Source organism: Clarias gariepinus, chromosome 20 (genome assembly GCF_024256425.1).
Source record: "Clarias gariepinus isolate MV-2021 ecotype Netherlands chromosome 20, CGAR_prim_01v2, whole genome shotgun sequence".
In the NCBI taxonomy this organism is placed as follows: domain Eukaryota; kingdom Metazoa; phylum Chordata; class Actinopteri; order Siluriformes; family Clariidae; genus Clarias; species Clarias gariepinus.
This window is the reverse complement of record NC_071119.1, coordinates 3,403,238-3,418,863: the sequence shown is the minus strand read 5'-3', so window position 1 is coordinate 3,418,863 and position 15,626 is coordinate 3,403,238. Positions and strand designations below refer to the sequence as shown.

The following is a 15,626-nucleotide window of genomic DNA, read 5'->3' as shown; positions in this document are numbered from 1 at the left end:
GATTTGGTTTGGTTTAGTAGGTTTGGTTATGTTTGGTTTGGATTTTGTTTAGAGTATATAGTTTTACTTAGTTTAGTTTTTTTATTGTGGGCTGTCTTGTTAATTTTGTCTAGAGGTTGTTTTCGTTAACTTCGCTTTGATTTTATTTAGAAAAGAATGTTTTACTTTTGTCTAGAAATTGTAAAGAGAAAGTTGTTTTACTTTGTTTTTTAAGTAGGTTGTTTTTGTTAATTTTGTCTAGAGTTTGTTTAGACAAGTTTGTGTTTTTTCATTTTGCTTTGATTTTGTATATTTTTTAAGTGGCGGTTGTTGTTTTTTGCTTTGATTTTGTTAAGAGATGGTTCTTTTACTTTTTTTTTTTTTTTTTTTTACAGTATAAGTCTATAATATGTTGTAAGTCTATAATATAATCCGGAATACGTCTGTATAAATTTGACAGCAAGCCGGTTGCGGAAGTGACGTCACTTAGTTACCGTTGCTAGGGAAACCCGCTTTCTTTAGTATCCACTGCTTAGCATAGCTGTCGCGGTCAGGTGATTTCTAGCTGAAGCGTCATTTAAATTTTTTTAACGGACAAAAGTTTCCCCGGAAGTTCCGTTAAAGATTCTCACTGTGCCGATCTGTTACAGTCCGTTTGTTACAATCTGATACAGTGTAGCGACTGTCGCGCTGCCGGGGCCGCGCTGTGTGCTGATTGGTCACGGCGGTGCTGACGTCATTGTCACGTCACAGTCAGGGAACCGAACACAGGCCCGAGTAAAGCGGCGTTCTGTTTATGTATTTATTTCTACGAGCTTCTGGGTTTCGGAGTCCCACGTAACAATACTGTCCAGCGGAAATGGTGTGTGTTGTTGTTGTTGTTTTGATTCCTCTCCGATGATGTGGGGAAATTTGTGCACATTTCAGCGTTAAAGGTGAGTTTTGTCGTGGTTCGCGCGTGCTGCGTTGCCATGGAGCTTCAGCGCTGTTTCCTTCTTCTTATTATTAGTGTTATTATTATTATTATTAGGTTGAACACAAGCCGCACTGGATGTTGAAGTGTTTGCTGTGTTTATGTTGTTGGAAACATCTGCTGCGTTCATGTTTAACTAATTCACTCCGTATAGACTCTGGTTTTATTTCCCTTCAGCTTTATCTGAACATCCTGACCTGCCCCAGTCTTTTCATATTCTATACACTAATGAAAAGTACTGCAAATTCTGTTCATGTCATACAAATTGTATTGCACAAACAAACAAACAAAAAAAACATCAAAAGTCCCCTTGAAATTTTCCACATTTGTGCAAACATTACAAACTTAAACGTAAAAATAGACAGGTCAGGGATAAAGTTTAGCAGAGAAAGTTTGGAGAAGTTTAAAGCAGGCTTAGGTTATAACTAGCTTTAAACATCTCACGGACCACACTGTTCTATCCAACATCCAAAAACGGTAAGAGCAAGTCATGGACGTCCACCTGAATTGACAGGAGAGCATTAATCAGACAAGCAGCCAGATGGCCCACGATAACTCTGGAGGAGCCGCAAAGATCCACAGCTTAGGTGGGCGGATCTGCCCGTAGGACAACACTCAGTCGTGTATTAGTAGAGTGGCAAGAAGAAAGCAACACGTCCTGTTTGCATTTTCCGTGAGCGTGTGTGAGAGACACGGCAAACGTGGAACAAAGTGCTCTGGTCAGATGAGACCAAAATTCAACTTTTCAACAAAATTTCAACTGGAAAACTAACAATCTTGGGCAATCTTGGAAGAAAACTTGTTAAAGTCTGCAAAAGGACTGTGATTGGGGCTGAGCTTCACCTTTCAGCAGGATAATGACTCTAAACATAGAGCCAGAGCTACAATTGAATGGTTTAGATCAAAGCATGTTCATGTGTTGAAACAGCCGAGTCAAAGTCCAGACCTAAATCCAATACTTCAAAATTACTGTTCACAGACGGTCTGTACCAATCTGCAAAGAACGGGAAAAAGAAATTCACATCTTGTAAAGACACGCCCCAGAACATTTGCAGGTGTAATTGCAGTTAAAGGTGGTTTTACAAAGTATTTAACTTATGGCGGGGTGAATACAAATGCATGCCACACAGATTTTAATTTGTAAAATGGAAGTTTGTAAAATTTTAGTCTTGGAAGCCATTTATCATTTTCCTCCCACTTTACTATTATGTGCCATTTTTGTGTCGGTCTGTCACATAAAATCCCAATAAAATACATTTACCTTTGTGGTTGTAACATTACAAATGTAGACAGATTCAAGGGGTATAAATAGTTTTGCAAGGGACTGACTGTATGAGCATAAACAACTTGGGATAAACAATATTTTTAGCTTGACTTTTTGGCACCTGTATATAAAGATATTCCTTAATTCCCGAGTGATAATAAGTGTTGACATGGTGGACCTTTGAGAGGTTCCAAAGAATAAAAAAAAATTACATTTCCAAAAATTTCCAAATTTCATAAATGGCTTCATTTAATTAGACAACAGCGTCCACCGAAAGCCCAGGCAGCTCTTTTAAAATGCTGTTGTTGATTTTTGTTGACATTTTCATTGTTTGGGGCAAGAATTGCGTGTTCACACAGCCACTACTGGTCTTGTTGAAATGTGTGTTTTTAAAAAAAAATTTTAATTCTCATGCCGATGACAACATGCAAATGAAATTAACCCTGATACAGTGTCAGAGAAGAATTTTCCATCTCAAATGTTGAGTGGTTGTTTTGCAAAGTTTTCTTTGGTGGTATCGCGGCACCTGGTGGACACACCTGTGACTGAACTATCTGTTCACCGATCAAACAGAATTTGTGTTTTATATACTAGATTTAACATATAACAACACTATCCTTGTTTTTTTTTTCTTAACCAAAACGTTTTTATCATAATAGTTAAATGTGTGCATTAAAAACTATTTTTTATATATTAGAGCCAATCAACATCCAGTATGCAAAAGAGACCAGAGACGGAAAATAAAATTTTGAAAAACTTGTTGTTATTGTTGGTCTTTCGGCTGCTCCCATTAAGGGAGAGTGGAGGATAAGTGGGCTATAGTGGACCATCCAATCCGCCACAATCCGGGCCATAGTGGACCATCCAATCCGCACAACAACTTGGCACAGGTTTGCCCTTCCTGATGTAACCCTCCCATTTATCCGGGATTCGGACTGGTGCTGCATCCAGTGGCTGAGGTTTGGGCGTTTGGGTTTGAATCACACCCAGGCCTTCTGCATGACAGACGAGAAACCTACGACTGAGCCACTAAAGGCCCAATTTAAAAAAAAAATATAAGTTTATAATAGACATAAACTGGTCGATCGGTCAGTAAACAGAATTGTCTGGCTTTTAGTTTGATTGACCGTGACCGTTCAGCAGCTGATCAGCCTTAGATATAAACGATTCTGTACCAGCCGCATAAGGATCCAAGTGGAGCAGCAGAAACGCAGTTCTGTGGTGTTACATTATCAAAAATCACGCAATAAAACCCTCAGATTTGACTTTTTCATCAAACTGTGAGCGAATTAATTTTAAACCCACTCATTAAACATACTTACACCAGTCTCACAACACCGCGAGTGCTAATGCTCGAAGCCACTCAACCCACACGCTCATTGTCAAGTTTATTTCTGAGACTTTGAAGGCGTTTGAGGTGGTAAATCCTACAGGTGGCACACTCTGAACTATTGCCACATTTTCATCCCGTATGGTAGGAGTGAATTATTTGCTAAGTTTGTTCAGAAATAATAATTATAGTGGATGACAGAGATACATGCTGCTCAGTAAAAATGTAGTGTTAACTTGAATTTGAAGTTAAACTCTTGTACTTGAAGTTAGTTTCTAGTGTGAGGGAAACTAATGCTATAAGGAATGTGCTGCATTTAATTACTCATGAATTTTTTTAAAGGTTGAAAATACTAACAAAATCGTGGAAAATGTAATATCGAATTGGGATATTTAGAAAATTGTGATACTTATCGAACCAGCACAGAGGTACCGTGATAATATTATATCAGCAGGTAACTGGCTTGGATCATGAATTTTTCATTCCCGAACCTGACTCTCTTTAATATGCACAATACCAGCAAGAGTGAAAAGAAAGTGGAAAGAGATTAATTCCCTGGTCGACCAGTCTTCTGAAAAATGTGTCATCTTTAGCAATGGGGTCATTTCTGCTTCCTCACTGAAATAATAGCTGGAGTTTGGCCCTAAATCACTCTTAAACTTAGACTCCTAGCTAGAAGTTCTTACGCCATGTTAGGCAGCTTGATCTCCTGATCTCTGCTGTTGTAGCTGCTCTTCCTCAGAGTTTGATGTATTTTGAGAATTCTGAGATGTTTTTCTACTCACATTTTTAAAGAGTGGTTATTTGCATTACCACAATCCATCCTGTTAGATTCAACCAGTCTACTCAGTTTTATCCTCTGATCTTACTCACAAATGCTTTTTTTTTTTTATCCTTTTAGACGGCGATAAATAAGAAGTTCACAATGTCCAGCCCAAAACAACTGGAAGGGGAAGTGGATCATTCGTTCTTCGACAGTGACTGCGATGCAAGTGACACCAAGCCAGAAGAACCTGTCCAAGACGAGACAAAGGACAGGAACAGCACTAAGGAGGAACACCCAGACCAACTGGAAAGCTCTGAAATCACGAGAGGAGTCAAGGAGACTGAAAGCACTAATGAGGAGCATCCTGACCAACCAGAAAGCTCCAAAATCACAAGAGAGATCAAGGAGTCTGAAAGCACTAACGAGGAGCGTCCTAACCAACCGGAAAGCTCCAAAATCACAAAAGAGGTCGAGGAGCCTGAAAGCTTAAAGGAAGGGAGTGAAGAGACGGAAAATCCTGAATGTGGCATAGAATTATTAGAGAAAGAGATGTCTGGGCTTGAGGTTCAGCGAGGGTTTATGGATGATTCTGAATGTAAGGAGGACAGCGTTCAAAAAGACGAGGCGACTTGTGAAAAAGAGGATTCTGATACGTTATCCAGGAAATCCTCACCACTCGCTCACTCGGAAATGTCCTTAATTCGTGGCAGCCAAGCCGATGTCTCATCCAGCATCTGCTCCTCTCCCTCCTCCTCGGCAGCTGAGGAAGATGTCGTTTTTAAAAACAAGGAGAAGAGCCATCATCGCAGGGAACCAGCCACAAAATCTCCTGGCAAATTTCGCACCCGGAGCTCATCGTCATCCAGTAGTAGAGAAAGAAGCACCACCTCCTCGGCCAAGCTCTCCAACACAGAGTCAACCTTGTCACCACGGCGACAACCACGACCGAGATCATTCAATCGGAAGCAACGGCCCAGAACCTCAGAAATAGCTAATTCTGATGATACCGTGACAGATGTTACCCCTTTATCCTCTCCAGACATTAATCCACCTTTGTCGTTCGACCTGGCCCTGCCCACCTCCTCTGAATCCCCCCTACCTAAAGACACTCCGGGAACCACCAGTGCACGGCAGCTTGATCCAAATGCGGCCGGAAGGAAAAGATCCGGTAGGTATCACAGCCCCACCCATTTAGCCATGCTCACCGACAGGCAGTCTTCCTTGTCCCCATGGCAACAGCCACGAGAGAGATCAGTCAGTCAGGAGCAACGATCCAGAACCTCAGAACCGACCGATTCTGATACAGTTACAGGCGTTACTGCTTTATCCACTCCCAAGCAATCGTTATGTAAGACCCCGCCCACTACCACTAAATCCACTAAATCCAAGCAGTCAGTCCGTAAGACACCGCCCACTACCACTAAGTCCACTAAATCCAAGCAGTCAGTCCGTAATGCCCCGCCTACTACCACTAAATCCACTAAATCCAAGCAGTCGTTCCATAAGGCCCCGTCCACTACCACTAAAGTCACTAAATCCACTAAGTCCACCCTATCTAAAGACACTTCGGGAACCACCAATGCACGGCAGTTTGAACCAAATACAGCCAGAAGGAAAAGATCTGGTAGGTATCACAGCCCCACCCACTTAGCCTTGCTCTCCGACAGGAAGGCATCCTCATCCCTATGGCTACAGCCACGACAGCGATCAGTCAGTCAGAAGCAACGACCCAAAACCTCAGAACCGACAGATTCTTGCGATCCAGTCACAGTCGTTACCCCTGTATCCACTCCCAAGCAGCCTTCTCGTAAGGCCCCACCCACCACCACTAAATCGCCCATATCCACTAAATCCATTAAATCTACTAAATCCACTAAAACCACCTTACCTAAAGGCACTTTGGGAACTCCACGACAGCTGGATGTGAAAACAGATGAAGAGAAAAGATCTGGTAGGTATCACAGCAAAAACTAAAAAGTGTTAAACAACCCAGAATATGTTTTATATTATAGATTGTCCAAAATCGATACATTTAGTTATGATATATGCGTTGAAAACTATTTTTTATGGGTGTGCCAAGCATTCTCTCATCAGAATCACAAGGTCATCACCTGGAATGGTTTTCAGTTCGCAGGTGTGTCTTGTCAAGAGTTAATCTGTGACATTTCTTGCCTCCTTAATGTGCTTTAGACCATAAGTGGCCGTGTGCAGAGGAAGGGTGGCTATAGAGTCCATGGTAAAAAAAAAAAAATCAATGTTAGTGCTATTATTAATTTAAAAAATGAAGATCAGTCAATCTGCAAAAAGCTGAAAACCTTTAAACTTTAAATCTCCAAGTGCAGTTGCCAAAACCATCTCTGTCAAGAAACTGGCTCTTATGAGAACGGCATGCCCCAAAGGAAAACTAAGAGCTACCTCAGCTGCAGAGGATACGTTTATTAGAATGACTAGCTTTAGATTAGAGTAGCTGTGATTGTGTCACATGCTGACAACCTGTTTCTAATTGGCTTCTTTGAACACTGTGTGTCTCCAAAATGTGCATTTGGCAAACCGTTATACTTTCTAATGTTTTTGCATTGATGCATTTATTTATATTGCTATTTTTTTAGCATACATGCCAAAAACTAAAATGTTCAATAGCTTATTTACCTTAAGGCCTCTCAAATAGAGAAGAAATGACTTATTTATACAAGAGAGGTAAAAGGCCCGTGTAGACAGAGCATGATTTTCTTTACTTGACTGCAATTAATGTTTTTGGTTAAAAAAAAAAAAGCATGTTGTTATATATTATGGCCTTACTCCTTTTGGGCCTGGACTTCCCAAGAGCTGCACATGTTGTTAGACATGGCGCTCCACCACCTTCTGCTTGAGGACGTCCCACAGGTGCTCAATAGGGTTCAGGTCTGGAGACATACTCGCCCACTGACAAATACATGAACATGATGAATAGGATATGTGACGTTGCATCTTTGAGATGTACAGCTGTTATTACTTAGGGTGCACTCACTTTTGTTGCCGGCTATTTTGACAATAATGGCTGTATGTTCATTTATTAACAGAGGACTGTTATACAAGCTGCACATTGACGAATGACTTTAAAATATATCTATGGTTCATTTCTATAGTATTGTCCTTTTGAAAAGATATACTAAAATGTTAGCTGAAATTAGAGGGGTGTACTCACTTTTGTGAGTGGGTGTATCTTTGTTAGACGTAGAGAGGGTGAACAGACGGTTCCTGAATGTGCGGTTCCCACTGTGAAGCATGGAGAAGAAGGTGTGATGGTGCTTTGCTGATGACACTGTTAGTGACTTTATCAAAATTGAGAGCACACTTGACCAGCCTGGCTAACATAGCATTCTGGAGCGACACGCTATCCCATCTAGTTAGCACTCAGTAGGACCACCATTTGTTTTCCAGCAGAACAGTGACCCCAAGCACATGGTTAGGGTTATGTAAGAGCGATTTGAGATGGTTTGGGATAAGTTGGACTGGAGAGTGAAGAAAAAGCAGCCAAGTACTCAACACCTCTGGAAACTCTTTCAAGATTGTTGGAAACCCACTCTCAGGCTGACTGGGAGAATGCCAAGAGTGTACAAAGCTGTCACTGAACCAAAAGGTGGCTACTTAGAAGAATTGACAATATAAAACATATTCTGGGTTATTTCACAGGTTTTTTAAATTGATTTAAAGGATTAATTAAATAATTTGCTACATCTTAATTTCAACATCTTTAGTATTAATATAAAATATAGAAGAATCATTGACTAGGAAGGCGTGTCCAGACTGTTGACTGGTAGTGTATAATGAATACCTAACTAGGGGCAGGTATGTAGGTGATCATCTCCCAATAAATAAGCCATGTTCTGTTCTTGTGTTCCTCACGTTTCTTCCTCTTCTCCAGCTGTGCCGAGTGGCCACAGAAAGATGGACAGGGTCCTTCATGTCTCCACTCCTGGAAGCACATCTGTCAGCAGCAGCAGGAAGAGCAGCGCAACCCAGCGGCATAAGAACTACTCATTCTCCACCGATGAGGTGCGGCGCATCGAGCGCGAGAACCAGCGTCTCGTGCGTGAGCTCTCCCACTCCTCCACTCGGCCTTTGTCTTGCTCCACGTACCGCTCATACACGCCACCTTTCCGACCTTATCACAGTGCCCTCAACAGGCAGCGCGAACAACGGCGGATCCATCAAGCAAACCTGGTCAGTGTCGGAAACTAAGACTCTTTCTAAAACCGTTCTCAAGGTGTTCATTTTAATTTTGTATATCGGCCGCTCTGCGTTTTCACACCAGTTCAGAAATGTTTTAATATTTTTAAATATTTGACCACTAGGGGTCTACCTAACTCAGTTTTCAGCACCTTTCACGCGCTCATGTGCGACTGTTATTAGATCGAGCTCTTATGCTTGAGACAAAAAAAGGAAAGCTTATAATAGGGTTACACAATATCCTGTTTGTACCAGCTGCTGAGTGAAAGTGTGTGTGTGAAGACTGTGGAAGCTACAAACGGAGTGTTGCAGTGCTGTCAGACAGGCAGCGCCAGGTGGAGGAGTCTCAGTCTCAAAGAAAGTTAAATGGTTAGAAATAGAAAGTAAAAGGAGTGAAAGTTAACATTGTAACCTGTCCTTAATATAACTGAACTTCTGTAGGTTGGATAGAACAATAAAGTACATCGGGGATGTTCATCTGTTCTAATATCTGATCAGTGTTGTAATGTCCAACCAAACGAATGTCATGAGCGTTACAGGTTGGGACAAATCGTTCCTACTCCCTCTCTCTCTCTTTTTCCTCCCACTTGCTCTTTCCCTATCCCTCTATTCTTAGCACAGAGGAGTAACACAATCCAGCTTGTGGCTTTTTTCTTCCCTTCACACACACACACACACACACACACACACACACACACACACATACTCTCACTGTCATTTTCTATTTCTCTGATTCATTATTTTTCATTCCCTCTCTTTTGAGCTTGAGCTTGAACGTTCTCTCCTCCTTGTATATTGAACTAATCCCTAGCGGTTCTCCGAATCTTTCCAGATCTGGTGTGTGTCCTAAACGCTGGCCTTCAGTCTTTGCTCTATTTCCAGTGACGCGCTTCTCATCGGCTTCTGCTTACTGTAGGGTTTCCAAACGCTCCCGGAGGCACGAGTGCTGCTGACATTCTGATCCCTGGTTATTTATACCTTCAATGGGTCACAAGGAACCTTTCACTCCGTTCTAGCACTTGGTGAACTCTCGGTCGGAGGCATCAAGACTTTATTACAATGTTTTATTCCTCCTATAAAACAATGATTTGCTCCAAGTTAATATAATAAACCTTCTGTTATATTTGGATATTTAGTAGCGCTGTTACAAAAGACCATTTACCCGCCTTTGCCCTTTTACAGTCTGGAACATATGATGTGCATCTAGGACATTTATATAAGACATAATGTGACACAATGAAATAAAATTACACGCTGTAAATCCATACATGTCCTTTTGTCACAGGCCTTTCTAAAGCGTTTGGAGGCTGTGAAGCCGACACCAGGAATGACCCGAATAGAACAGCTCACAGACTACCAGCGCCAAGCCGGATACCTTGGAATACCTACGGCTCCCTTTAGGCCTACATCAGGTAATTTCACACACATTTTAAAGGACGCATGCACATAGAAAAAAAAAAAAAAAACTGATTTAAAAAGATCTTGTTTTATAATTTGTATTGGCCAGGGTTTAAACAAAGGGAATTAGATTTTTCTCCAGTTGTGACCTCATAAATGAAGAACCCCTCCTCTTCCCCCGGCTTGCTGCCGTTCACCAGAGGGGCGTGGCTCAGCAGTAGCTTATTTGCATAGACACTGAAACTGCGTGTTCGGATGAGAAGTGAGGTAAAAGGAGAGTTATCTGAGTGAGGTGTATTTCAGCTGGAGCATTATCACACACAGTCTAGGAAAGCTCAGAGACTGTTGTCAACTTGTTAAAGAAATAGTATAATTTGGAAGCTTTAAAACTAACGGTGTTGTCTATGACAATTTAAGTTGATTCTACTGTCACCCCCGACAGGAAGAACCACGAGAACCTGCAATTCAACCTCACAGAAGCAGACCTGAATCTACGAAACCCACCAGAACCTCTGCTCCGCGTCCTGATCCAATCCCCCGGCTCCGTCACACTTGAACCTGCTTCCCGCAACATGGCGCATGTTCTGATGGACCACTTTAATGTAATGAGTATGAGGACCTTTATGACCTGGTGAAGAGCTAGTTCTAATAGGGTGTACGTTAAACGCTGGGTACGGAGGAGACCTTGATGATGAACGTAATCTTTGCACATTAACACGTTGTTTAATCTTGTGACCATGTTGCCTTTCCTTAAATTGTTTAGAGTTTTGAGGAGACCATGCTTCGAAATGATTTCATTATATTTAAATGCTTTGTAAACTTTAAATCATGGCTAGAAAATACATTTTATCTAAATAGCTGGCGATAGATGATTTGCAAAATTATTGGAGTAGATAGAGATTAGATTTTTAAACTTCTCTATTTAAAACCAGGCACTTCATTCATTATCATAAAAGTGACAAATATTATCGAATGGCCTCTCTGAACCTGTAGATATATCCACGATATATATCATACTAAATACTTTCTTTACCAAATTATGACAATTTCTATCAATATTTACTGTGTTTTATAATCCAGGGCTTTGAATGCACAATTTTACGAAAACCAAACTTTGATCCGCTTAACGATTCGAGTCGATCAAACACATTAATGAGGCTCCTATTCTTAGAGTACACTGCACACGACAATCAGCATCACCTGGTTTATAGATTTCTAGATCCGTGGAGGAGGGTAACCCCGATTTTTGATATTTTTGCAGCCGTACACGGCGCTTGCCAAACTTAGAGCATGAAAACGAATTCTGAACCGCTCGTACGCTGCTCTCGGAGCTACGTGCATACATTCCTGTCGTACGCTTGCTTGCTTCTTTTGTGCCTGAAATAGCAGTTTTAATGCTTGGCTTAACTCATGACTGTATAATGTGAGCGTATCGTCTGTGGTTTGAGATTTAAAATCATTAAATATATATTTTATATCTATATATGTATATGTATGTTTGTTACATTAATAAAATTCCTTCATTTGCGCCATTGTGTGACCTTTGACCCAGCACATACAGTACATGCACATTAACGCAGGTTACTATGCTGTTACTATGGATGGCTTCAGGTCGGTAATCCTAACACTCCTGACCTTTTGGTGCTTCTGTACAGAAGGATTAGTGTTATTATCTCAGGCATTCTGAGAGACAGACCGGTTAACGACCTGTGTTTTGTTTCGTTGTCTTTACGACGCGTTACCATCTTTTTCATGTTGGATCCCTGGTGATGTTACCTAACTCAAAGCTAGAGGACACCAAGGTCACCTAAATCAGTACAAATGTAATTAAAGGCATATTTACATCATTTTTATTTATGTTTTTAATTTTTGCGATGAGAGCCGTCTTCCTATCGTCCTTGTTGGACGACATTGAATAAGAAGAATACTGAGATACCGAGAACAAGAACGCAACTTGTTTCTGATAAAGAATGATTGAGACGAAATCATAAATGGTGTTTTTCAAGTTTATTTTTATTAAAAGAACACAAGAACTGTTGATGTTTCTGGTGTACAGACACGCTTCTTCCATTACCAGAACTCCCAGAGGTGCTCGTTTTTTTTTTTTCCTTTTCTAAAATTGTTATAAACAAACGGTAGCAATATTTGCATACCGAAAGTAATCGGACCTGAGAGGACGGTCGTGATTTGAGATGTGGGTGGGTCGGGGTTAAATATATTTACACAGGTACAGGGAGTGGACGAGGAACTGGCTGCTTCCTGTCGCTCTCGGACGGTCGACACGCTCTCAGCGTTCACAGCGTTGAGGGTCGTTCGGTGAGCGAGATCTGGAGGCTTCGGCATTTATGTGAACTTCTTGATCTCATCGTAGAGGACGAGCACGAAAGCGCCGCCCATTCCTCTCAGCACGTTTGACCAGGCGCCCTTGAAAAACGCCCGAGGTCCCTCGTCCTTGATGATCTTCTTCCAGCAATCCACTGTGCCCTTGTACATGATGTCAGCTGGAAAAGGGAAGCAGAACAGACAAGTGTGATGAAAATGGGGCAGAGGCCAAAACCATGAAATTGTGATCAAGCACATAGAAGCAAACATCCAGAAGGTGGAGCCAGTCCAGAAGGTGCAAACTTAAAAAGTGTGTTGTTGCCACCTACTGGACTTTTGTGCAATAGGTGGTATTTGGAAATCGTGGCCCAGTTGAATACTCCTGAGTTTTGTTGGGGTCGGGGGAATGATAGTATTCACAAACAAGTTTGGTTTAAATAATTTAAGCCAGTTGGCAACCATGAACATCAAGGAAACACCACTTGGTTACTTAAAGACAACAAAAAACATGTTTTATTTATAGCATTACCTCCTTTGCGCCCTGACTGCATCATCATACGACGTCTGACGGTATCGAAGGGGTATGAGACGATACCAGCAACAGCGGTGACACTCTGGGCGATCATCCAGCTGACAACGATGTGTGTGTTCTTGGGGTCTGGCAGCATGCCTGCAAGTTGGCAATGAAGAGGATTTGAGCTTTATATCTATACACAGTATACTCATTCCTGAATGAACTTAATCAAACCTCAGTCAACTGTTACCTTTAGCTGTGTCATAGATCCCGAAGTAGGCAGCTCTGTAGATAATGATGCCCTGCACGGACACATTGAAGCCAAGGTAGAGCCCTCTGATGCCATCTGACTTGAAGATCTTGGTCAGGCAGTTGCCCAGGCCGGTAAACTCTCTCTCGGCAGCGCCTTTGCCAATATCGGCAGCCAGCCGGGTCCTAGCAAAGTCCAGTGGGTACACGAAGCAGAGTGACGTTGCACCGGCGGCACCACCTGATGCCAAGTTGCCAGCGAAGTAGCGCCAAAACTGAGTGTGCTTATCGACACCTCCGAGGAAGATCTTCTTGTACTTGTCCTTGAAAGCGAAGTTGAGAGCTTGAGTTGGGAAGTAACGGATCACGTTGGCCAGGTTTCCACGCCAGAAACTCAGGAAGCCCTGCTCCTTGGGAATCCTCACCACGCAGTCGATGATGCCTTTGTACTGCATCTCGGCTGTGATCTGTTTGCTGGCATGCTGGACCTGGAGCGGAGAGGAATTTAGTTAACTTGGATGCATGAATCTTAAATACTTCATTTCTTGGAGTTGGGAGTTGAGTTGCCACTTTTGATGGAGATACTACCTTACTGATAAAATTCCCCACAAAATGACTTGACGCAATATGACTTGAAGATTATAAGTTTCATCATTTTGTTTGATCTGGACACTTAAGGACAAGCCTTAACTATTCATGTGACCTTTCTTTTAACGTATTACATTCTTGACCTTTCAACAGTTGAGTTCCATGCTTTCCATAATGTATTTGTCTCTCGTTCAACTTTGCTCCGGTATTCTTACTGGAAAGATTAGTCTGACTATGTGCTCCAGCCACATTGAGGATTACACTCCTGTGAGATGGGGGGTATGGGTATTGGGTTGCAAACCCTAGGCTATTTTTAGCACTGGATTCACCCCAAGTATCATCACTCTCTGCAACCACGTTTTTACCAACCGTTATGTCCCCGACTTGTTCGGTAGCACCTCTCAAACACTGCAATCAACTCAAAATTGGACGAAATTGATCAGTTAATATCAGACTAAACATCCTGCCTTATTGAAAGACAGTAAAAGTTTGGTGTTAGACATACTGTAAAATCGTTTCAGAAAGCCTCGCAGCGAACGGCCCACACTGTGAAGTCCAGTGCTCTCCAGTTGGAATAAAGACTAGAGAGGGCATGCAATATGAAAATTGAAAATTGGTGGCCAAGATGCAACAAGGGCGACCACATTTAGGCATTTGGTAGACGCTCTTATCCAAAGCGACCTACGAAAGTGTTTGAAGATTTCATCATTGGATTGATCCTTACACTGGTTACTAGATTACTAACTATAAGTAGCATCAAACACTGTTGGGGAGGTTAGAATAGGAATAGGAAGGGGACCTTGGGAGACTTGAAAGGCGCCTATATAAATAAGATGCATTATTATTATTATTTATTTATATTTTGGGAGGGGGGAGGGTTGGAGGAATTAACTCAAATGTCTAAGAATCAGATAGGTCTTTAGGACTCTTAAGAGTTTAACTGCCCATGCAAGTACAGATGATGTAAAGTATCTTAAGTAATGAAGTATTTATTGATGTTTCACATGCATGCACATGGTTAGTAAAGAGCTTCTCTTTGGATGGTTATCAGTTATTGATTTTGAAGCTGGTTCTAAAGTTATCTGTTATAGTATCTATGTTTTTGTGGGTTTTTTTTAAAGCAAAAACACTGTGGCCTTTTACAATATTATATTCATTAGTGTATTAGTGTCCAAAAGATATATTGCATATTACATAAGTACATACTTACATGCATAAATTAATTTAGATTTATATTATAGAACATTTTTTATAAATTGCACACACACACACACCTGCAGCAGGAGTTTGACCCTCTCGATGGGAGCCACGGCGGTTTTGGAGATGGCCGCAGCCACTCCACCTGCCAGGAAATCAATTAAGAAGCTGGTGACCGCCTCACTCATGGTGCCGGTGAATGTGTGTGTGTGTGTGTGTGTCTCTGTCTCTCTGTCTGTCTTTCTGTCTGCGTGCGCTCAAAGCTCTCCACACGCCGCTGGACCCTCCAAATGGACGAGCACGCGGGCCTGCGCGCTCCTGATATAGGCGCGCACCTATCGCGAGAGGAGCGGGGTGACGGACACGCGCGCCACCGAACAGAAAGTGCGGCGGGAATAAAGATCCCGGGTCAGGGGGCATGAGGAGGGGGCGCCATGCGGGACACTGGGGGACGTTTAAAGGACAAAGTGGATTTTTTTTTTTTTTTGCCTGAATAGTATAAATAATAATAATAATAATAATAATCATAATGAAACAAGCACATATATTTATCATAAAATAACCTTATATTAATATTATATATATTATTGTATTATATTATATTATATTATTTATTATTATATATATTATTATATATACACCCTAATATTATATATATTATTCTTATAGAATTAATTTATTTATAATTATACATTACATTTAGTAAATTTTTACTATAATAACGGTCATTATTTTAAAACATGCAATTGTTATTATAAACGATCCTATTGACCTAATATTGAGGATAATAACCCTTTCATGTTACTTTTTTTTTTTGGTTTAAAATGTTGAATGAAA

The 15,626-nt window shown here is 41.3% G+C and overlaps 2 protein-coding genes across 2 annotated transcripts; one reads left to right on the top strand and one right to left on the bottom strand.

The window, feature by feature from the left end:
- The first annotated feature begins 745 nt into the window (after positions 1-745).
- Positions 746-11,447, top strand: cfap97 (cilia and flagella associated protein 97). The gene is given in 6 exon segments (XM_053480362.1): positions 746-914; positions 4,448-6,263; positions 8,217-8,515; positions 9,807-9,933; positions 10,362-10,386; positions 10,388-11,447. Coding segments are annotated over 5 exon segments (2,331 nt in total). The 5' UTR covers positions 746-914; positions 4,448-4,471; the 3' UTR covers positions 10,476-11,447.
- Positions 11,448-11,911: 464 nt separating this feature from the next.
- On the bottom strand, positions 11,912-15,048 carry slc25a4 (solute carrier family 25 member 4). Its single transcript, XM_053480001.1, has 4 exons — positions 14,867-15,048; positions 13,006-13,492; positions 12,771-12,911; positions 11,912-12,420 (listed from the first exon to the last, which is right to left on the bottom strand). The coding sequence occupies exons 1-4, from the start codon at positions 14,975-14,977 to the stop codon at positions 12,263-12,265; spliced, it is 897 nt and encodes a 298-aa protein (XP_053335976.1). The 5' UTR covers positions 14,978-15,048; the 3' UTR covers positions 11,912-12,262.
- Between the last annotated feature and the right edge of the window lie 578 nt (positions 15,049-15,626).

Bases quoted from the DNA above. Each gene is read 5' to 3' on its own strand.
- slc25a4 (XM_053480001.1), bottom strand. From the start codon at position 14,977: ATGAGTGAGGCGGTCACCAGCTTCTTAATTGATTTCCTGGCAGGTGGA. The intron at 13,493-14,866 runs GTGTGTGTGTGT...TCTCCGCTCCAG, and splicing joins GGGTCAAACTCCTGCTGCAG to GTCCAGCATGCCAGCAAACA. The intron at 12,421-12,770 runs GTAATGCTATAA...TCCCTTTTCCAG, and splicing joins GCAGTCAGGGCGCAAAGGAG to CTGACATCATGTACAAGGGC.